The 24,073-nt window shown below is 34.7% G+C and overlaps 1 protein-coding gene and 1 long non-coding RNA gene across 3 annotated transcripts; one reads left to right on the top strand and one right to left on the bottom strand.

The window, feature by feature from the left end:
• The first annotated feature begins 934 nt into the window (after positions 1-934).
• Positions 935-9,332, top strand: LOC142530080 (polyadenylation and cleavage factor homolog 4-like). Of its 2 annotated transcripts, XM_075635844.1 has the most exons (7): positions 935-1,681; positions 3,734-3,835; positions 4,102-4,359; positions 5,036-5,155; positions 6,466-8,190; positions 8,404-8,451; positions 8,751-9,332. In XM_075635844.1, the coding sequence occupies exons 1-6, from the start codon at positions 1,292-1,294 to the stop codon at positions 8,416-8,418; spliced, it is 2,610 nt and encodes an 869-aa protein (XP_075491959.1). In that variant the 5' UTR covers positions 935-1,291; the 3' UTR covers positions 8,419-8,451; positions 8,751-9,332. The 2 variants fall into 2 exon arrangements, with proteins under 2 accessions (XP_075491959.1, XP_075491960.1); XM_075635845.1 differs by lacking the exon at positions 5,036-5,155.
• A 1,926-nt stretch (positions 9,333-11,258) lies between these two features.
• LOC142529139 (uncharacterized) lies at positions 11,259-12,006 on the bottom strand. The gene is made up of 3 exons (XR_012815841.1): positions 11,825-12,006; positions 11,662-11,720; positions 11,259-11,560 (listed from the first exon to the last, which is right to left on the bottom strand). It is a non-coding gene; the product is annotated as an uncharacterized LOC142529139 (long non-coding RNA).
• Positions 12,007-24,073: the final 12,067 nt, after the last annotated feature.

Raw genomic sequence — 24,073 nt, 5'->3', positions numbered from 1 at the left:
CGTCTCACACAAGTTTTTGTCTTATTAAATACACCGCAGAATATCATTTATTAAAATTTATAATTGATCAGTGTTGATAATAAAAAACCTCTAAACTAGAGCCATAAATTGATATCATTGTAAAGAGATATTTAGTTTGGTCCAGACCAAAATGGTATTTTTTTCCGTAAAACTTGTAATATTGTTAGAGATTAGAAATATCCATGATTACAATATTTAACTATTCACTATCCATTCACATTTTTCCAATGACAAATTACTTTTTTGTAACAATCTTTCAATACACAAATAATTAGTCAGAGATTTTAAATCGATAATAATAAATAAAATAATTTGTTTGGACAAATCCTAAACCAGCTAACTTTGGTGTGATGTTACATTTTTTTATTTAACCGAATATATCTTTAATTCATTTAATATTCAATATTAGATATCCAAAACAATTAAACAACACTATTTTTGTAAATTTGGTAACACAAAAAACTATCTCAATTTTATCTAAGTTTAAATAACCTCATCAATCATCATCCAAAAATAATTATAAAATAACATAAATTGTAACAAAAATATTAAATAATAAAATGTTTAAATAAAATATCTAATTTCTTAATATAAAAATTTATTATACATGCATGCACTACGTAAATCCCTTATACAGACTAACATTTGTATCATGATAAGTTTTTTAATTTAATAAAAAAGAGACATTTATTTTGTATGATATTAGATATTTTTTTACAAATTTCAAAACACATAGCAGAATGTAATATATACTAGTAAAATATGCACACATATTGTATGTGTTATTATTATTTTTAATTTGAACAAATAATATTAAACAATTAACACGAAATTATTTTCAATTTAGAAAAATAGTTTGATTTAAAATGTAAATTTTTTTTTATGTTTTTACGTAAAATATGGAGTGATGGCTCCTTCCTACCCATACAAGACAACAGGGGCGGGCGCTTCAGCCTCGTCCATTCCAATAATTCAGCTATAAAAACCCTATTGGTTTCTCTCCAAAACTCTAATCCGCAAGCTTTACGTAATTTGCTCATGTTGCTGGAACCCCCTTTTCGTGTAATATGATAACTTCAATTTGTATGATTTTGAATCAGGGTTTCGTGTTTTTAGATATATCTGTAACATTCGCTTCACTTGTAATCGAGTTTGTTTGTTATAGATGAGTTTTTTCTTTTGTTTAGTTTGTTACTTTGCAAGTTTGCCATGGAGTGTTGCAATTTTTCACCAGCGAACGAATTTAGGGTTTTGTGATTTGTAAAGAGTAATGGAGAATTTGCGTAGACTATCTGATAGATCTATTTCAAAAGAGCCGGGGCTGAAGAAACCAAGGCTCACCGAGGTTCCTACGGCATCAGATCGCAGCTCCAATGGTCGCAGAGGATTCATTCAACGGCCGGTGGTTTCAAACTCCAGCGCTGGCGGCTTGAATTTTCTGGGAGACCAGCATTCCGAGAGCAGCGACTCAGGGCGTGGACCCTTCCCTCAACAGCTAGGTCAGCAGCTGCATCATGAGCTGGTGACTCAGTACAAGACTGCTTTAGCTGAGTTGACTTTCAACTCGAAGCCGATTATAACTAACCTAACTATTATTGCCGGCGAGAATTCACATGCGGCCAAAGCCATTGCAGCAACTATATGCGCTAATATTCTTGAGGTGATTCTGGTTATTTCATTTTGCTGGTTACATTTGCCTATATGATGCCACTCTCTGTAGAAATAGTTGGACAGGCAAAAGTGTAAGTGGGCATCATTGTTACTTAGTTGTGTTAGTAAAAAAGTTGATGTATGCCAATATCAGGAAGTGTAAGTTAACTACAGAATTTTATGACTTCACTGTAAAATTCATCCAATCTAGCTCACCAGCGTGTATCGTGGATGTGGGGTGTAAAGCGCTGAAATATCAGTTCGATTAACATTAGACCAATCACTTCTGTTGTCAATAATATCGAGAAAGACCAGATTGAACTGGAATCCATGTACATGTCAAGCATTTCCATTGCCTCCGTGCTGAAATCCGACATCTAGTTCCCTTATATTGTCTTAAATCGTCCATATTACATTTCAGGCATTTGGGAATTGTAATTGAGATTGATTCCTCAGCCGAAAAATTGCTGCAACTGACGATGTGACCACCTTCGATATTCGGTGCCTCTTGTATCCCACAATTGTAGCTTTTTTGGTCATATTTAGTTGAACGATTTGCTGAAATTCTACTGCATTATGTCTAGTACAGGTGGTCAGCAATACCTTTTTGGTTGAGTGATGTAAATATTTGCAATGCCTTTTCTTTTGTTGTGGGTTTTATTGCCCTTGTTTCAAGGGGATCTACATTCCTCTTTGTTAGCAGTTGGTCGAATGAACGTACAAACCCATTGCACTCCGTAAAATTGTTTGCCTTGTTTGGCAATTTAACTTTCAGGATTTGCATCTCATGTTTTCTGTTTATGATAATCTCATTTCTCTAAAAATATTTGACTGACGATCTCTGTAGTGTTACAAAAGATCGTCTTCTTTTTATATTGTGTTTGGGAACTTCCACTGAGGTCTGAGATGATGGTGAAATACAAAAATATGTGGTTCCTTCGTGGTGTAAATGAAGAAACGTGATTTGATTTTGCACTGTGCTATTTTCAATTTCTGTACAGATTTGCAAGGTGCTGATACTGAGAAGTAATGATAGTTGATTTTGACATTTGATATGTTCTGCATAGTTATTAAAAGCTCAAGTTGTACCAAGGCTCACTTGTATCTTGAGGCCTGGTGATACTTCTTATTAAAGCAAAATTCAGTGAGACAAACTCCATGGTTGTCAAAAGTGCAAAAGCGCGTGCTTAAGCGCAAAGCGTACAACCTGCGCTTTAGTGCACTCATGGAAGCCGTGCGCTTTTGTGCGCCTTTCCCCACGTCGCCTCTGCCTCAGATCGCCTTCGACTTTTGTCCTCGCATTTTAATATTTGATACTTGTAAAATGTAAATGATAACTTAATATTTGATATCTCATGTCTCATAAGAATATTTTATGTATTTCATTTACTTCCATAAAGTGTGCGCTTCGCTTTGTGCTGTAAGCCTTAGAACACTTGAGCTCTTTAATGTGCCTCGCGATTTTGGCAACTATGACATACTCTAAATTTGGATCTATGAAGAAAACTATGTTACGCAGCATGGACATGTTCTTTTACAAACTATATGATGATAACATAACAAATTATCATCAGTGTCTTAAGTAAATGTGAATGACTGTTTAGTTGTATTTCATACTAGATATATCTAAGGCGTGTATTGGCAAGCCTTGGAAGCCTCAAATCTTTAAGGTGCTCCAAACACGTGCTTCACAGTCTGGGTGCATGGTTCGCTTAGTGACTGTTCCTTACCTTGATGCTAGTTGCATGCTTATGAGCTTTTAGCAACTATTATCTTATATTTCTGACAATCAAAGAACATGCATTGAAACCTTTTCTGTGTGGAACATCACTCAGCTCTGCTCTTGTGAATCATTAATCAAATCTTCTGGAGTCTACTCCATCTCTTCGATTTGTGAGACAGATATGGGGAACTTCAAAAACTAGAACTTGGTTCATGTTACATTGTAAACTCCATTTTTTGCTCCCCAGGTGCTATAATACGGCTCATTGTAGATATGTCATTTTTATCATGTCTCTGACATCCACCTGTGCATATGATGCCTGACAACTGGAATTTACAGGTTCCGAGTGAACAGAAGCTGCCATCTCTGTATTTGTTGGACAGTATCGTGAAGAATATTGGGAAGGATTATATAAAGTCCTTTGCTACCAGATTACCCGAGGTAAAATTTGTGAATATTGTCGTTTCAGATCGTTGCTTGAGGAATTACTTTATAATTCGATTTTAGATGCATGTATTTCGTGCAAAGTACTGCTATGGTATACACTCGCTTTGCAGTTGTGGCTCATGGAGACAAATTGGGCTCCCCGCTCCCTTCATTTTCTGATAATTATTCTGTGTCTGAGGGAAAAACTATCAGTCGAATGCCTTGTTGCCTTGATTTCCATAATTTCTTCCTTAATTATTCCTTTCGTGCGCTTTTTCCAGGTGTTCTGCAAGGCCTATAGGCAGGTTGATCCTTCAATACGTCAAAGCATGCGCCACCTTTTTGGCACCTGGAAAGGAGTCTTCTCTCCGCAGTCACTCCATATGATCGAGAAGGAGCTTGGATTAACTAGTACTGTCAATGTTTCATCTCAAGGAACAATAGCGTCTAGGCCGGACTCACAATCCCAACACCCTACGCCCAGCATTCATGTAAACCCCAAATATTTGGAGGCTAGGCAGCAAATTGAGATCACCAGGGTGAGGACCCCATAAGCCAGTTGGATTATGCCATTATCAGCTTTAATATCTGTCTGTTGCCTGCTATCTGGTGAATACAATTTAAATTGTCTTTTCTACTTTTTAGTTATATCATGCAAAGACCAGAGTTGGCAGCCACTTTGTGGCGACACCTTTCTTTTATAATTTGCCCAATTTTCTTAGGAAGTGCTGGGATCGTGTGGTTATGCTTGTTCTCTGATATTATAAATTGAAACTAGAAAATAATTCTTTTTGAGCTTGAAACTTGGAATCCTATGTTTACGTTTTTGGATTCAGAGCCTCATAAATTCTCATAGCTGTTTATGCTATATTTAATGCAAAAGAGAATGATGGTGGCTATCCTATCCTTGTTATGAATTAGTAGTCATATAATCTTAACTGCTTCTCTTTATTTGAATGTTGACACATGTAGAAAGCTGTTTGGTTTATTTTTTGGAATCAATTTCTCTTTTCGTAGATGTGCATAGCTTTTGCACTTTGTTACAGAACATTTAAAGTTGCAAACCAAATTTGTATAATTTATTTTCAATCATATAACTTTAATTTCTTTTAGAATGTTGAAAAATCTAATATCTGAAACTTTCTGCTGCTGCATCTCTTTTATTTAACCATTCATGTGCATCATATGACCTTCGTGTGTGCTTCCACAATCAAGGCTAGAGGAACTAGCATTGACAATAATGGAGCCAGTATGAAATCAACTGATGATGTTAGAGCACCGGAGAGAACTTCCAGTATTAATAATGGGAAAACATGGACCGGACCTTATGCTAAGGTACAGGTGTAAAATATGACTGGATTGTTTTGAGTTTAATTTTTGGAAATCCATGTTCTAAATTATTCTACTCTAACAGTCCATACAGCATCAGCATAGAGTTCTAGTAAATGAGTCAGTGCATGATAGAAATTCCAGCACAACACAAGTACATTCGGATTATGGTCCCAATATATTAGGGCTTACAAGCTTGGGAACTGGAAGTGTGAGTGGAATATCAAAAGAGAAAGGATTTGACAGGCTCCGTTAAGATTTTGGTTCCGATGTAACAGGGAAAATATCCCGGCAAAACAATTGTTTTGACACGAATCATGGATTTGAACCTTCAAACTCTGGCTCACATCCACAGCACAATAAAAACTTTGTAAGTAAGAAAATTGATGAAATTAATAAGAGCTGGAAGAACTTGGAGGAAGAGGAGTATACGTGGGATGAGTTAAATTCTAGACATACTGATTGCGATGCAGCTGGGACTTTTGCGAAATATCCTTGGGCGCCTGAAAATTTTGGAAGAGTGGTAAGTGTATGAAGGTTTAGCGGATTGCTAAATGCAGTTGGTTTTTGGTGTCGACAAAGATTGTATCTGTCTAAAGATTTTCTGTGAGACCCTTTGTGAGCCACTTTGCATCATGATGTCATGTTTTAGTAAGAAATGAGCTTGTGCCTTCAGGTCTTGGGGCACTGTAGTTATGGGCTAAAGCCGCCGTGCTGAAGCACAGCAAAGTAGTTGTAGATGAGTTGTAGTTAGTGCACTTAAACATAGCAAAGAAGTTCAAACATAAACTCATGCATAAGTTCAACTGTGCTGGTGGGAGAATGCTCAGAAATATTACTTGTTGACCGTGATCGGTCCCACTAATTTATGGTGAGAGGCAGGCATTTTTAAACTGTTGAGTTCAATAATATCTGGTTCTAGATATTGAACATATTAATGGCACCTTTGTTACGGGGATAATGCCACATACTTACAGTATTTAGAGTAAATAATGGCAGAATGGCGATTCCAATGCAAAACTAGTTCATCAATTAGCCCATTGAAAAATGCTATTTGCTCAACTGTTATTGAGAGACTATTTATAGAGGCTAAAAGGTGTTTGCTGTGTTCACCTGCATGCCACCTGACATTGTAAAAATCTTAACTTCTTTCCAACGGATTCATAAAGATTTTAAAAATCTTATTTTTATGGTTCAGATGTGCACTATGTCCATCCTGTGCTTCTCTTTTGATGCTTTTGGCCAGTGTTAAAGAGGTAGGGTTCTGTTCAGTCTCTTTTGATTTGATCGGTATTGTAATGGCATTTCTTATGCAGGACACTGCTAGCCGTCTCCGAAGGTCTCAAGGTGTACATGCTATTGAGCCAAGGGTTGATGATCAAGCTTCAGCTGAAGGGAGGATTCTTTCTGGGCCTGATAAAAACCCCTCTCATGTCGAAACTCTGGGTTATGGACCCAAAATTTCTAGTACACCACAAGGACAGACTCTTGGAGCTGCATCATCCTTGAAACCAAACTTCATGCACCAACATCCACCTTCGCCATCTTTCTCAGCCAGTGAATACAAGCAAACCTCCGTTGGACCTCCTACAGACCCAAGAAAGCTTGCAGGACTGAGAAACATGGAATCTAACGACCAAAATTCTCTGGATTCTCAACATTTGCCATATCGAGATGTTAATCAGGCTAATAAGCAGAGATTGCATCCCCAAACCACATCTGCTGTGAATCTTCCTCTTCAGCAGAGAAAACATTTTCCCTCTACTCGACCGAAAAATACTAAAGTCTCTGGTTTTGAACCTTCCAGCCGTGAAAATCTTTTTCTGTCACAGGTTTCAGCATCCGAAAATCTCCCTACAATGGTGACTTCATCGTCGGACAGATCTGATCCCCATACTGTTGACTCCCCTGGTCCTGGACAATCAATCGCCAGCAGTTTGTTAGCTGCTGTAGTTCAAAGTGGTATACTTAATAGTAGTACTGTCACAGGTCGCTCGACTAAGACGATTCAAGAATCTGGGCTTGAATCGTCTCTAGGAGATGCACGACCAGCTATTTCAAGTGACCCTTGTGCCAATTTCCCTTCACGGCCTTTGCCTGGAAATACTGCACTCCCTGCGAAGGTGATCCATCCACCATCACCATCTGTTCCTCCTCCCTCCTCTTTAGCAGGTATTCACCCAGAAAAGCCTCCAACTGCAGTTAAAGCTGTATCTGATCCAGTTTCTAGCCTTTTAAGCTCATTGGTTGCAAAAGGCTTAATATCCTCTTCAAATTCTGATTCATTATCCTTTACCTCACCAATAATATCCGATCAAGCTTTGGACAGAGGTCCCGGGGTTCCCAGCACTAGTTCTACTCCAGTTTCTTTCATTCCAGGCATAATTGAGAAACCTTTTTCATCATCCATCATAGATAAGCCATCTCCATTAAAGTCTGCTGCTGAGGTCTCTGACGATATGCCTCAGTCAACAACAAAGATAAAAAATCTTATAGGCTTTGAATTCAGACCCGATGTAGTTCGCAAATTTAATCCAGCTGTTGTCAGTGAACTTTCTGGTCTCCCGCATCAGTGCGATATATGTGGACTTGGGCTCAAGTGTCAAGAACAACTTGATAGACACATGGATTGGCATGTTGTAAGGGATTCTGAGCAGAACTCTTCCAACATAACTTCAAGGAGGTGGTATACTGACTCGAATGACTGGGTGGCTGGAATTGGCAGCTTTCATGACAGCGATAGTGCCACGGACCTCCTGGGAGGTCAGGGCGAAACAACAGAAAGCGGTGACCACATGGTTCCTGCAGATGAAAATCAGTGTGCATGTATTTTATGTGGTGAGCTGTTTGATGATTTCTACAGTCAAGGAAGGGATGAGTGGATGTTCAAAGGAGCTGTTTACTTAAGAAAGCCATCCTCGGAGTCACATGAAAAGACTGGAACTGCTAATGATAATACTTGTCTGGGTCCTATAGTCCATGCTAACTGCATATCGGATCAGGCAGTTCGTGACCTGGGGCTGGCTTGTCATATCGAACTGGTAAAATGTAGTTTCGTTTGTTTTCAGCGGTGGGCATTCATTAGTGAACAAAAACTCTTAAATATGTCATAAAACTTGGCAGAAATTTTAAAAATGATATTTCATTTAAATTGTAGATTATATTCTTTACTTAGTGTTCAGGCATTGTAATTTGGTATTATTCTTCACCTCAAAAAGCTATTATCCTACTTGACTCTCTTATTACTTTTGTAGGAAAATGATGCATAATATCTCAATGTGGGAAATAGTTCAAGGTCTCAGGTATATCTTAGCAGAGCCTTCAGAATTTTGACGCCATCTCTAAGCCTTGCACTGCACATGCAAGGAAGCGAAGAGAATTTTTGTGCATCAACTACCAAAAGCTTACATTTTACTTTTTGTCTATGAACCTCAAAAGCTGCTAGCTGTAGTTTATTTTACAAACCTTTCAAGGAATAATGTTTTTATATTTCATTGTAAAAGAAATACATAAATTGCCAATGGCTCATGCATGCCCTTCTCTAATTTTGTTGAAAGACATGCCTGTTCTTAATATGAGTCTTGAGTTTCATTGATTCCAGGAAGTTCAGAAGTATCGAAAGCAAGACAGAAGGACAATAATTATCTGAATAGTTACTCTTGCATTTCATGTGCTCCTTCCCCTCTCAAGGCTTCGGAATTGCATCCCAAAGCATTTAAGAGATCTACAAATGGTTATGCAATTCCTACATCTCCAGCATGTCGAGGCTCATTTTAAGTCAATGTCAACGTTCCATTTCTTTTTTATGTCTTGCAAGTTGGGGTAGGATTTTAATTTTTGGCCTCATGGTCTTCCGATTCTTCTCTGAAGTATGGGATATACACTACTGTGTTTCTGAAGATCCAACATGAGCACGTCACTTCCAATTGCCTGAGGGGTAACGAGCTGCCATTAGCATCATTGGATTTGAGGAATCTTGGCTGTTCCAGCATGAATATAATAATTGCTCAACTTGATGTCTTGAAAGGTGATATTTTTTTGCTATTTCTCACTTGTAGATTTTCACGACTTCTTGATGTTTGGGAGTGGATTCGAGAATTTTTGACGGGGGATTGACTTGTGTTTATCATGGACATTCAAACGTCACGTATCAGAAAACTTGCATGATTATTGTTCCTTTTCATATGAATGAGTATTGATTTTTGCATCTCTTGTGACGATCTGTTGTTTAATTTGTGGCGGTGGAAGTTGGTAATTTTGGGGTACTTATTACGTGTTTGTGTGAATGCTCTCTTTTGCTGTCCTGTGAACTCGCCATAAAGGTTGAATGACCCTGGAAATTCTCGTGAGGAGTTCAACTGATCAGGACCTGGAAATCCCTTTATATATTGAATTATTTGTGTTTTTTTTTGGATGACATTATAATTTAAATATTCATTCTTGTTTAAGAAAACGAGACGGCCCCGAGTATGGGATGCAAGTGAATCGAGGAGTTTGTAAAACCATAATGGCTCCAACTTAAGTCCTAGAGAAGAAATCGATTTCAGTTGTAAAATTAGCTATAGATAATAGACCAGATAACAAAAAATTTAAAAATGGGTCTCGTAAGAAAAAAAAGCTACTACGTGGGGCGACGTATTTTCCGTGAAATCAAGTCTATTTTTGGATATTTTGTTTTACGTACATAGCTATTTATGCAAATCATCTGGAAATTAAGTCATAAGTGCCCAAAATAGAGAAGTTGGAGCTTGTGAACTCGAGCTCGTTGGATTTACAGGTTTTGTCACATTTTTACTCTTGTGATTATCATTTGTATATTTTTAGCTATCTATTTATTATCCTATATTTTGGCCTTCCCAAATAAATTGGCTAGTTTGTCCAAAGTTGCAGTTCCCTGATACAACGTTGTCCTTTCAGGAGATGATGGAACAACTTGATATTTTCTTCTACTATTTTATCATATGATTTATATATTCATCGTTTTGATGTCTCAATGATGGCTTAATTTTCTAGTTATTATTATTCTACAATTCCTTTTTTGTGATTTTTCTTAATGATGTTACATGTATATCAATATTTTTAAATTCGTATAACCTGATTTTGAATTTTTTATAATTTTTTTTAAATAAAATTAAATAAAATTCAAAAAAAAGTAATATTAATATTTTAATTTTAACACATAATAATAAAATCTCCCATATATATGGTTTAAATTTGAAAATCTAATTGTAGAAAAATAAAGTATATTTATTAAATCAAATAAACAATTATTTTAAAAATAAAAAATGTTTGAAATAAATAATAAATCATGTAAATTTATGATATAAATATACAATAAATATTTTTTCAGACATACAATATATAAAATATAGGTAATATTTAATTATATTTTTTAAAAAAAATAAAAAATTTCGGGTCAATCGGAACCCAACCACATCCCATCATTTTTTTAGGGTCAACTATCGGGTTCAACTCGATCTGACCTGACCTAATTTTATTCAAGTTGAACCGTATCGAATTGATTGATAACGTTTATACACCCGCTCATTCATGGATATGAAAAATAGTTTAATAATAGTTGGACAGATTATTAAACAAAGTATTTATGAACTGTCAGATTGTCGGTATTGTTTATTGTAAAAAAACAAGAAATTATAGTTACGAGATATGTGAAGTCAACGAATAGTCCATCGATTCCCCACAAATAGTTTGAACTTTGAAATTGACCCTTTTTTGTGCTGTCGCCTTTTGTTTCTTTGGTCAGACAGCAGGACTCAAGAAAGCAACCCCCTTTTGTGTTGCCACCCCATTTGCATTATTGCTCCGAATCATCTTTCCAATTTCAATCCAAGTTTTTTTAAAATCACTAATTGTTTTTCCTTTTTATTTATTTTTTTTACAATGAGATTTAGATTTCTGTCTAAATAACTCAAACAAGTGAGATTTGAACCTAATATCTTTCGGATCTTGGCGGGGTTTCACTCTACTATCCTGGGAAAATTTGTAAAATAACATCGGTCAACTATTTAATTAAAAAAATGATCTCTTTATGTGTATTTCAAATATACACGAGGAGTTCATTTTTTTAATTAAATAGTTGATCGAGATTAAAAAACAAAATTTCTCTTCACTTCCTTAAAAGTCACCTCAAAAGTTCATTGACGATTGACACAAAATGATTATTTAATATGTAATAATTAATATATATATATATTCTTAATACAAACATTTCCAACAAATTAAACAAGATAACTAGAATTGAGATGTAGCATAGTATATATTAATTAAACAGGATTAATCCTATGGGTTTTTATGGCGCTGTGTGTAAATGTAGTCCAGATTAGCTTCAGCAGTCATTCTTCTCTTTAAGCACTCGTCATCTTTTTCACCACATTCCTCTATTCCCATTGACTGTTAAAAATAATTATGGCACAGAATTCTTCAAGATACACACAAATATAAATACCCTTTTGTTAAAAATATCCCAAAATAAATCCAAGTAATGGCCTTACACTGGCAAAATCCTCTTCCACGCTGCTTTTCTCATCAAGCTTAATCTCTGTATTATCATCTGTTTGCATAAAGTATACATGTTGGATTATAATCCAAAATATATACATAGAAATTAAATCATTAAGGAGCAAAGAAAGAAAAGGTAGTTGGTGTTAAATTCACCTTGATGTGTGAGGAGAAGGCGAGCGGATGTGTGGGAGATGATTAAAAGAATAAAGAGTGAAATAACTGTGACTTTTGAAATTTCTTTCATTGTGTTTGTGGGGGAGAGGAACTGAAGATTGTATTAAAATGGGTTCAGAGATGAGAGGGGATTGTGGTGAAATTTATAGGAGAAGCGTAAATAAATTGGAGAAGGAAGATTAAATTAATGTGGGAAATAGGTAAATCACCTTTTGAGTTTTGATCATTGTTGGTGTGGAAAGAAACATTTGGCATGATTCACAGATGAGACTTTGTTCACACTTCACGTGGAGTAAATATGACAAAAAAAATTAGATTAAGTTGTGCATATACATATATATATATATATATATATATATATATATATATATATATATGTGTGTGTGTGTGTGTGTGTGTTAATTTCTGTATAATATTTATTTTTTTTGGTTGAATTTTGTGGGAAACAATATTTTTATAAAAACTAAGAGATTATATTAAAATTGAAAATTTTAAAGATGTAGTTTAGTAATTAAGTAGATAATATTATTATTTAAATGTTGATATTTTTTTTAGATTCTTAGATTATGTATAATATGGTTACAAAAATCATGGCCATATTATGACACAATCAGTAGTTTTTTTTTTACAACTTTCGTGTATTTCTAAGGGGAACTTTTTTTAAAAAAAATTATTTATATGTTATTCTTCAAAATTAGAAATGTAATTTGTGTTTCTTAATCTATATATATATATAATTTATGTCTAAAATCTAGAGTTTATTTTTCTATAAAAAATTAATGAACAACTCCGAAATCTCATATTATTTAAAAAATTAAATAAATAAAGGTCATCCACACAAATATATATACATGTATATACAAAATAGTATGTATAAATTTAATATAATTATTTATTTTCCTTGCCAGGTAAAATTAGCACTGTTACATTCCCGAGTCCTCTGTTGTTTCTGTCATATTTCCAATAATGCTATGCTAATTTAGCAGATTTGGATTATGCTATAAAATGTCGTTTTCAAGGTGGTCTCAAACTCCAGAAATAATTAAACAATATAAAAATGAAAAAAAGTAAATATAGGATATATTGTAAAAAATAGTCAACCAATGAAGCTTTGTACTTTTATTTTTTGAAGTTTGAATTCGTGCGGACATCAACATAGTAAATGTAGTGGAAATCGAACGGAAAAAATATATAGCTAAGTTGGTTTGTATAACACGGCCTCACATATTTATATACATATACAAGTCGATTCAATTAATATTTGCAGTGAAAATAATATTTTCTCATGGGTCGAGTCGAGTCAGAGAATCGTCTCATAAAATGACATATGAGAGGGTCTCGTAGATATTGACTATGAAATTTCAAATATTTTCTCTTATTTTTTAAGCCAAATGTTTGATATGTGAATTTAAAATAAAGAGATTAAATTTATAGATCATGTAAAAGTGAAGAAAAATCAGAAATGAATAATTGTTGAAAATGAAAGAGAATCTGAAAATGGGAAGTGTAGTGTTTGATAAATAAGTTATTTTAATATTTACTTTTTACACGAGTCATTTTTGTAGAAGTGAAATCAACATCCCATCAGGTATATTAGATTTCAATTAATTTGAAGAAATGCTGATGCAGATTCTAAGTTTAAAAAGTGCATAAAATTGATTTTTTAATCAAAAGTAAAAAATTAATTTTTCTAATGATTATAAACGCTCTCTAAAATCTATACTACGAATTCCGAATCTAGGAGAGTCAAATAATTTTTTTTAAAAAAATCATACAAACAATAATTATTAGAGTCGAATAAATCTGAATTCAATATTTTATTCACGTATATAAAACTTCTCGATATTTTTTTAAAAAAATCCTCTTTAATTATATTTTTCCATATCTAGAATATTATTAAACTATTTTATTATATTTTATTTGCTTTTTTAACTTTAAATTTAAAGGGATAAACCCATACTTAATACTGAGTGATGGTGTAAAAAAGTGAAGATAATCACAATATTAGCTTTTCAAAAACAATCTCTTATCTTGGTTTCAATAAAATCCAATAAACTTTAGTCTACGATTTGAAGATAATGTTAATTTATTTCTGGTATTATAATGTTTTTTATTTAAAACTGAATTTTGAGTGTTCAGTTATTGAATTCAACATATTGTTTTCTGCAGCACCCTTAGCTGCTCCTCCCCATATATCCTCAGTCACTGACTTGAGCGTCGGAGGGGCTACGTCAGGACACCCTCCTGGCCCCCTTTAACGGTCTTTTTCGTGATTTCAGGCTCAGGATAATTTCAAAACCCTGCGTCTGTACTAGTGACACTTGCTGGGAGCGGACCCTAAATTTCCCGTGAGTATCACATATCATACATTTTGTTGGTGCAATAACCGTCTATATTGGAAGAGTGATCGAAACACATATCGTTTGAGATATTGTACGTTTATCATAAACTATTGTTTTTTATAAGCATTTGGTCCTACATAATTTTTTTTTCCCCGTAATTGTACGTACATAAATTGATGTTTTTTGCTTTTTTTTTTTTTTAAAAAAAATGTAATAGTCAAAAAGGGTAAATCTATAGAATCTCCATGCAAAACATATGGGATTGATTCACTAACAAATCTCTTTATACTTTTTTTTTTAAAAAAAAAATCTATTTATACTTTTTATGCATGCGTAACTCTATCATTTAAGCAATTTTTCCCCCAAAATTGAAAATAATGTTAATATATTATAATGATTCAGGCGCTAGAATGAAATTTGTGTTATATAATTAATTATCATATGCCACTTTATTTTTAAAATAATATTATAATGTGAAAATAATTAGGTATTTATTGAATATGGTTGCTCCCCCTACTTTTGTAATTAATTTGACAAATTAGGCATAGATATATATCCAACTTTTCTTCCTCTTACACTCGATCCCACCTTGTCAAAAAAATTATGCATGCCTTGACCTATTCGGTTAATTGGCCAAAGAATTCACTAACTAGTTGGAATTAAGACCAACTTTTCTTGTCCAAAAAGTACAATAGGGAATGAAATCAAAAGTTTATAAGAGATGGATTTGTTCGTAATCAAAGTAAATGGCTTTGCCAATGCACCCCTAACATTTGGATAGTGGCCTAACTTTGATAATATCGGCATGCATGTGAGAAAGTATAATATCTTCGATGCAATATGACGCGGAAGATCTACCCACTAGGAAATATAGTAAAAGCAATAAATGGGAGAAAACAAAACTTTGACTAAAAACAATAACTAACCGTAATCGTAAAAGGCAAAAACTTGTGTCACGAGTCGTATTTTGTGAGACGAATCTCTTATTTGGGTCATCCATGAAAAATATTATTTTTATGATAAGAATATTACTTTTTATCGTGAATATCGGTAGAGTTGACTAGTCTCACAGATAAAGATTCGTGAGACCATCTCACAAGAGACCTACTCATCGTAAAAATCAAATATTTTTTTAAGTAGGTCTCTCATGATACCGTCTCACATGTCTATATCCGTGAGACGAGTCGATACGACCTATTTTTAATGATGAAAGTAATACTTTTATTTTAGAATAAAAATTAATAATTTTTCAAGAGTTAGGTCTGGTTGAAGATACTGTCTCACAAAATTAATCCGTGAAACAGTTTCACAAGAGTTTTGTAATATTTTATATTGTATAGCATTTCAAACATCGTGTTTCAATCATATTCAAGGGCGGATTTAGGATTTCGGATTTCGGGTTTGGGGGGCCGCTTAAAAAAAAACAGACAAAAAATTGAAACGAGGAGAAAACACAAAAAATTTACATATTAAAGATTTCAATAAATAAATAATTTAGATATTTGATGTATTTCAGTTTAATAATAAAAAAGAGCAAATGCTGAAATGATTAAATTCAACATTGGCCAGAATGAGATGCATTGCATTTGCTGCTACGACGTACCAAGTATAGAGCTTAAGAAACCAAGCACTCTTTGAGAATGAGATATCAGATTTGAGACAGACGTTTAGGAAGATCATGGTACACATATTTCATTGTTTTTCGGGCGCTAGTGATGCACTTTATTGTACGGATTTATGAAATTAGTTAATACATTATGCTTGTTGTTGAATTCCTGAAGATGTCCAATGTAGTTGTAACGTAAACATTTTTTTACATGGAATTCATTTTCATTTATATATATAAAAAAAAAGTAAATATTAATAGAAAGGAAGGGAGGAAAATCGAGGTTGTCAGAATTGCAAAATTTTTTACTTCCCACTCATTTTCATTTAGGTATATATTAACTTTCTAAAAAATTAATATATAGTAAAAAAAAGTTTCAAAATTTTTTGGGGGAGCCGTAGCCCCGTTCGCCCTACAATAAATCGGCCTCTGATCATCGAGAAAGATTACTCTTTTTAGGCCAAGAAGTTTCGTTTTACTTTATCGCGCAAAGATCCAGTTCCAGAGAATAAGTACGCTTGTTTGTAAGGCCAAGAATGATAGAAATAGTGCCAAATGCGCGTAGGAGGGTCGGGGGAAAGTAATAACAACATTGATTATTTAAATATAGTTAATAAAGATTTTAAAAGTAAAATTTAGTTTGGGCGTGACAATTTCCGAGGACCAAAATGACGAGCCCAAAATGCTTACAAATGTTTTAACTTTGGAGTTTGGGCTAGAAAAGTAGGCCCAGAATCAGAGAAAGGGACTTGATTTATTATTTATCCACCCAAGTTCGATTTCCCTTCCCTACGTGTGTAATAAAAAAACCAAAAAAACAAAACAACTTTATCTAGGTGATTATTGATCGTCAAACCCTACCAAAACATAATTTTATAGATTATTACAGAAATTAATCACAATTATTACATTATTAATCAAGGTGGGTATTTTCCTTTCACGTGCTCAATTATTCTATTTTTTGTTGACCAACATTCATAGGGGATCAAAATTAGAAATTTCAGAGATTCTTATGATTATACAAATAATTAACATACAAAGCAGTGATTAATATTATTTGAATCTCTCTCCTTTTGAAAGTCAAAATTCTCATTTTGAAATTTAAAATATATACTTACTCGTCTCATATATTTAAGCTTGTATTTTCACACAGAGTAGGTTATTGGAAAAGTAAATTTTACAAATAAATTTTCCATTTTCCCTTTATTTAATGAATATTTTAGTAAATTACATATATATGTATATGTATAAGTATATGTGTACATATATATATATATATATATATATATATATATATATTGGATAAATGAAAATAAAAGAAGAGGAAAAGTGAGGAGTTGAAAAGGGAAGTGGGATGTCTCAATGTTGCTTCGATTTGCTGCTTCTGTTCGTGATTCAAGATGTTCAACATATCCAGGGTAATATCCACATAACAAACGCAAGACGAAATTTTTAATTATCATTGTTATTCTGGATATGTCTACTACATCATTCACTACCGTTGCTGCCCCTGCCGCCCCTGCTCATGGAGAAAAGCCTCCAAAATTTTCTGGTGCCGACTTCAAACGGTGGCAACAGAAGATGCTTTTCTACCTCACAACACTGAGCCTATCTTGATTCCTTAAAGAGGATTCACCTATCATTGCTGTTGACGATAATGACTCCCAACGAAGATCTACTGTGGACGCATGGAACCACAGTGATTTTCTATGCCGCAACTACATTCTAAACGGACTAGATGACACGCTTTACAGTGTCTACTGCTCTGTCAAGACTGCCAAGGAACTATGGGACTCCTTGGAAAAGAAGTACAAGACTAGAAGACGCAGGAATCAAGAAGTTCGTTGTGGTCAAATTTCTGGACTTCAAAATAGTGGACGCCAAATCTGTAATAAGCCAGGTACAAGAAATTCGAATTATTATTCATGACTTATTGGCAGAGGGGATGGATATCGATGAACCATTCCAAGTGGCGGCTATCATTGAGAAATTGCCACCGATGTGGAAAGATTTCAAGAACTACCTTAAGCACAAGCGCAAGGAGTTGAAACTTGAAGATCTGATTGTGAGGCTTCGTATTGAGGAAGATAGCCGAACTTCTGAAGCCAGAACTCACAAGAGAACAATGGAGGCCGAGGCCAAGGCCAATCTGACAGAATCTAGCACCAGTCACAAAAGAAAGCGCCCTCAAAATGAGAAACGAGGGCAGGCCAAGAAGTTCAAAGGAACTTGCTACAACTGTGGGAAACCAGATCATATGGCCAAGGACTGTCGTTTTCCAAGGAAAGACAACAGAAATCAGAAACTAAAGCAAGCCAACGTCATCGAGGAAAGGAATGTACCCATAGACCTATCACAACTTGATCTATCCGCAGTTGTGTTTGAAACCAACTTGGTGGATAATCCAAGGGAATGGTGGGTAGATAGCCGGATCCACTAGCCATATTTGTGCTGAAAAGGAGATGTTCTCATCCTACACTACTGTAAGTGATAGGAAATTGTTTATGGGAAACTCTACTACGTCTGAGGTCGTAGGAATTGGCAAGGTGGTATTGAAGATGACTTCCGGCAAAGAGATAACATTGTTGAATGTGCTGCATGTGCCAGACATTCGAAAGAACTTAGTTTCTGGATCTTTGTTGAGTAAGGCGGGTTTTAAACTTGTGTTTGAATCGGACAAGTTTGTCCTAACTAAGGCTGGTGTATTTGTAAGGCAAAGGGTACCAAGATAGTGGTCTTTTTAAGTTGAATGTAATGAATGTTATCCGCCAAGAGGCGAAGAATAAAGTGAATGATTCTGTTTACTTGTTTGAAAGTTCTAATTTATGGCATGAAAGATTAGGACATGTTAACTTCAACACATTACAAAGACTTGCGAATTTAAATGTAATACCTGCATTTAAAAGAAATCCACAAGATAAATGTGAGATTTGTGTTGAAGCAAAGATGGTCAAAGCTCCATTCCATTCTGTGACAAGAAGTACTAATCCACTTGAATTAATTCACACTGACGTATGTGATTTAAAATTTGTGCAAACTCGAGGTGGGAATAAGTACTTCATAACATTCATTGATGATTGCACAAGGTTCTGTTACGTCTATCTATTGAAAAGTAAAGATGAAGCAATAAAGCTTTCAAAAATTATAAGAATGAGGTTGAGAATCAATTGAGTACAAAAATCAAAATGATTCGAAGTGATAGAGGTGGAGAGTATGTCGCTCCATTTGAAGAAGTTTGCACAAACTCTGGCATAATTCATCAAACCACAGCACCATACTCACCTCAATCGAGTTGCAGAACGTAAAAATCGTACTCTTAAGGAGATGATGAACGCGTTGTTGATAAATCTGGCTTACCTCAAAACTTGTGGGGTGAAGCAATACTATCTGCAAACCACATTCTTAATAAAATACCACACAAAGGGAAAGATGAAACTCCATATGAGTTATGGAAGGGTCGCAAACCATCTTATAAATACCTAAAAGTGTGGGGGTGTTTGGCTAAAGTAGAGATACCAAAGCCAAAACAAGTTAAAATTGGACCCAAAACTGTTGACTGCATTTTTATTGGATATGCATATAACAGTAGTGCATATAGGTTCTTGGTGCATAAGTCAACAATTCCTGATATTAATGAAGGAACGATTATGGAATCAAGGAATGCTATATTCTTTGAAAATGATTTTCCTTGTAAGGAAAGGAAAGAAGGTTCCATTAAACGATCTTATGAATCTACTATTGATTCTAAAGAAATAAATGAAGAACCAAGACGTGGAAAAAGAGCAATAGTTGAAAAGTCATTTGGTCCTGACTTTATGACTTACATGTTAGATGATGAACCAAGAACTATTCAAGAAGTTCTATCCAATCCCGAAGCTCCTTTCTGGAAAGAAGCTATAAATTCTGAAATAGAATCTATCATGCATAGTCATACGTGGGAGTTGACTGATCTCCCTCCGGGTTGTAAGCCTTTAGGATGCAAGTGGATCCTTAAAAGAAAATACAAAGAAGATGGATCTATAGATAAATACAAAGCCCGATTGGTGGCTAAAGGGTTCAAACAAAAGGAATGGATATGACTTCTTTGACACATACTCTCCAGTTACAAGGATTACATCCATTCGTGTTCTCATAGCTATTGCTGCGTTGCATAACCTTGAGATTCACCAAATGGATGTAAAGACAGCTTTCTTGAATGGATAACTGGAAGAGGAAATATACATGGAACAACCAGAGGGGTTTGTCGTTCCCAGACAAGAAAAGAAGGTGTGTAAACTTGTCAAGTTGCTATACGGACTCAAACAAGTACCTAAACAATGGCATGAAAAATTTGACACAACAATGAAGTCAAATGGTTTTAAAATCAACGAATGTGATAAATGCGTTTATGTTAAAGGCAGTGCAAATGCTTATGTCATTGTATGCCTTTATGTAGACGACATGTTGATTATGGGAAGTAATCATGAGTTGATTATAAATACCAAAAATATGTTGAAAATGTCTTTTGATATGAAAGACTTGGGGTTGTGTGATATAATATTAGGGATTAAAATCTCTAGAATATCTGAAGGAATAGTTTTATCACAAACTCGCTATATTGAAAATGTGCTTGAAAGATTCAGTACCTTAAACTGTCGTCCTGCTAGAACACCTATAGATTTAGGTGTTCATTTAGCAAAGAATAGAGGAGAACCCGTCTCACAACTGGAATATGCAAGGATAATAGGTAGTCTAATGTACTTGACTAACTGTACTCGTCCAGATCTTGCATATTCAGTAAATAAGTTAAGTAGGTTCACAAGTAATCCAAGTAAGGATCATTGGAAAGCCTTAATGAGAGTGCTTGGATATTTGAGATATACATTGAACTATGGTTTAGTATATTCAAAATATCCAGCAGTATTAGAAGGATACTGTGATGCCAATTGGATATCTGACTACAAAAGACTCCAAGTCCACTAGTGGATATGTATTCACAATAGGTGGAGGAGCGGTGTCATGGAAATCGTCTAAGCAAACATGTATAGCTCGGTCTACTATGGAATCCGAGTTCATAGCATTAGACAAAGTTGGGGAAGAAGCCGAATGGCTAAGAAACTTCCTAGAAGATATTCCATGCTGGAATAAGCATGTGCCTTCAATTAACATTCATTGCTGATAGTCAATCGGCAATAGGAAGAGCACAAAGCAGTATGTACAATGGTAAGTCTCGTCATATTCGTCGGAGACATAATACCATAAGACAATTGATCTCAAATGGGGTTATTTCTGTTGAATATATGAAATCAAAGGAAAACCTAGCGGATCCGTTTACTAAATGTATAAATAGAGATCAAATGTACAAACTGTTAAGAGGAATGGGCTTAAAACCCACAAAATAAAATATTTATAACGGTAACCCAACCTTGTGAAGTGGAGATCCCATGACCTTGGTTCAATGGGACAACTAAGTTATAAGTATTAGTTTGAGTACTTGGAATAAATAAAGGCTCATTCCTACAAAATCCAAGTAGAAAAGACCTGCAACATGTGGTGAGGTTAAGTTTCTTTTAATGATTCCTAAACCTAAAAGGTAGAGTATGGAAGGATACTCTAGTTAGGAGATCTCATATGTAAGTGAGAAGTAATGGCCGCTTCAATGGATGAATCTAAGATATGGTCCATGGCCGAAATGGACACAACATGAGAACAAGAATATGTTAGAGTTATTGTTGTGTAAATGTTATTGACTTGATTTACATAAACAGTTGACTAGTTCAAGATATCGTGTCACTACTCAACTAGTAAATCCTATAGTATGTTACTAAGGAAGGTTCAAAGTCAAAAGTTACCTTTCCTAATGCAATAATAATTCACAAAAGCTTTCAAGTAAATCTGCATACATGCATTATGTTCATTTATGTGGGGGATTGTTGGATAAATGAAAATAAAAGAAGAGGAAAAGTGAGGAGTTGAAAAGGGAAGTGGGATGTCTCAATGTGGCTTGTCGCACATTGAGAAAATCACCAAATGAAGTTTCCCTAATAAGCTCCAAGTTAAGATAGGGGTTTGGGCCCCAAGAGGTACCAGAAGCTTTTAGAAGGGGGAAGACGCTCATAGGTTGTGTCTCGGTGAAACACACGCGCGCGCACGCTTGTCTCGTCTCGTCTCGGGTCGGTCGGTGCGGTGCGGTCTTTGACGAGCATTATTCTTTTTGGAACAAGTTTGTTTGAAGAATAAATTTTGTTAGTTGAATGATGCATTCGGAACAGAGACAGACGCGCGGGTGCGCGCATGTTACTGTATTTGGGGGCTACTGGCCAGAACAGGGTGCACAGATTCTCGCGCGGGCGCGCGAGCCCTACTGTGCGCCACAGCTGAATAAGGCGCGCGGCCGCGCAGCTTCTCGCGTGGGCGCGCGCACAGTAGCGCACAAGTGCAGTGTCTTGCGCGCGGCCGCGCGTGTTGTCGCGCAGCTGCGCGCGCTGCGCTGTTTCAGAGAATCATGCGCGTCCCTTGATTTCAAAGCACCTGTTCATGGCTTCTTTTGAACCAAACAATGTGTTCTTTGGCTAGAATTGTGTCTCCTCAAAGCACCCAATCTGGAAAGACATGTCCTTTCAACACATCCAATGATCACCTATAAATGATCACTCCATCCATCATTCAAAAGGGTTCGAAAAATTTGGTCATCTTGCTGCATTCTTTGTTTCTTTGAATACTTGAGAGCTCTGGCATATTTTGTGTTCGCTGATTTCGAGATTTGAAGTGCTGCAGAATCTCGACGTGAAGTCGTTGTATCTTGGGGACGATTGCCTGCGACGTATAGCACTATATACGGGCAATTTCGTCTTGCGGAGAAAGGATCCTCCTTGCCTCGACTTGATCTTATTGTTGCTGCGGTTGCTTCGATTTGCTGCTTCTGTTCGTGATTCAAGACTGTCCAACATATCCTTGAATTGTAAAATTAAAAGAGGAAGATTTCAAAGTCAAAACCATTTAATTGTGGGTTGACAAAATCCTTTTTTTAATATATATATATATATATATATATATATATATATATATATCATGTGTCCATCAATGTCTACATACAATAAAGATAAAATATATATTTAATGCATTAAAAAAAGTATTAAACTATGATTTAAGTGATTGTAAAATCTACAGGATCAAGGCTAATATCAATATTTTAATTTCGAGTAATTTTTTTTAGACGATATCACGAACTTATATTTACGAGAGGTTTACTCGTTCAAATTTAAAATAAAAATAATATTTTTGACATAAAAAAAAATATTTTTTCTTGACAGGAATCAAACAAGATATTCATGTTACAGATTCGACACATAAAGTCATCTCATGTGCTTACCTATTATCAATTTATCATCAGTTATTTTAAATAATTAGAAAAATTAAGAAAAATAGTTGACTTCTCAGCTACCATTTATTGTGGGGTTGTACCAGTCTTATATCCCACTTTGCCGAAAGCCTACACACTGAGGTTTTTTTTTAAATGTAATAATTTTTTAAAAATAAAAATAAAAAAACAAAAGAAAAAGAGGAGCAGCTATATTTGACTTTTATAAATTATAAAAGGTCACAAGTCGCCAGCTAACCAGCCCCTTTAAAATAAATAAATAATAATATTATTATTTTTAACAATTTAATTTAATAGTTATAAGATAAGGGTTCATTGCAAAAAATTATACTAAAAATCATCGTTAAGGGATTTTATTTTAGTTTTATCACGAGTCGATTGGACTTATTACTACCTCTATCGTTTGCCTATGCGGTAGAATCAGTCCCGTAATAGCGGCGAGCGAAATGGGAAGTGCTCCTGGATCAGAATCTCAACTAATGAATCAGATTATATGAAGTCATCTCCTTACTTTATTTTTCTATTATTGTTAAGAAAAAAAAAGACCAATACTTGTTTTGAGAAAACAAGGATTTGGCTAAGGGGAAAGCCGAGTGTAGATGATTGATGATTTTAAGTAAATATTCATGAATAAGTTTCTTTTGAGATGGTCTCACGAATTTTTATCTGTGAGACGAGTCAATCCTACCGATATTCACAATAAAAATGAATACTCTTAAATAAAAAAATAATATTTTTTCATTGATGATCCAAATAAAAGATTCGACTCACAAAATTGATCCGTGAGAATATTTGTAAATATTAATATCAATGTTATTTGATAAAATAAAATTTTAAACTTTTTATTAATTTTAAAATGATGATATTTTGTATAAAAAGTCAAAATATCCCTGACCTCATTGATTGTAAGTTTATTCTCA

This window comes from Primulina tabacum, chromosome 16 (assembly GCF_025594145.1).
Source record: "Primulina tabacum isolate GXHZ01 chromosome 16, ASM2559414v2, whole genome shotgun sequence".
NCBI lineage: Eukaryota > Viridiplantae > Streptophyta > Magnoliopsida > Lamiales > Gesneriaceae > Primulina > Primulina tabacum.
Note: the sequence above shows the minus strand (reverse complement) of the source record. Positions and strands in the feature narration are given on the sequence as shown.

Bases quoted from the DNA above. Each gene is read 5' to 3' on its own strand.
- LOC142530080 (XM_075635844.1), top strand. From the start codon at position 1,292: ATGGAGAATTTGCGTAGACTATCTGATAGATCTATTTCAAAAGAGCCG. The intron at 3,836-4,101 runs GTAAAATTTGTG...CGCTTTTTCCAG, and splicing joins TTGCTACCAGATTACCCGAG to GTGTTCTGCAAGGCCTATAG. The intron at 5,156-6,465 runs GTACAGGTGTAA...TTTCTTATGCAG, and splicing joins GGACCGGACCTTATGCTAAG to GACACTGCTAGCCGTCTCCG.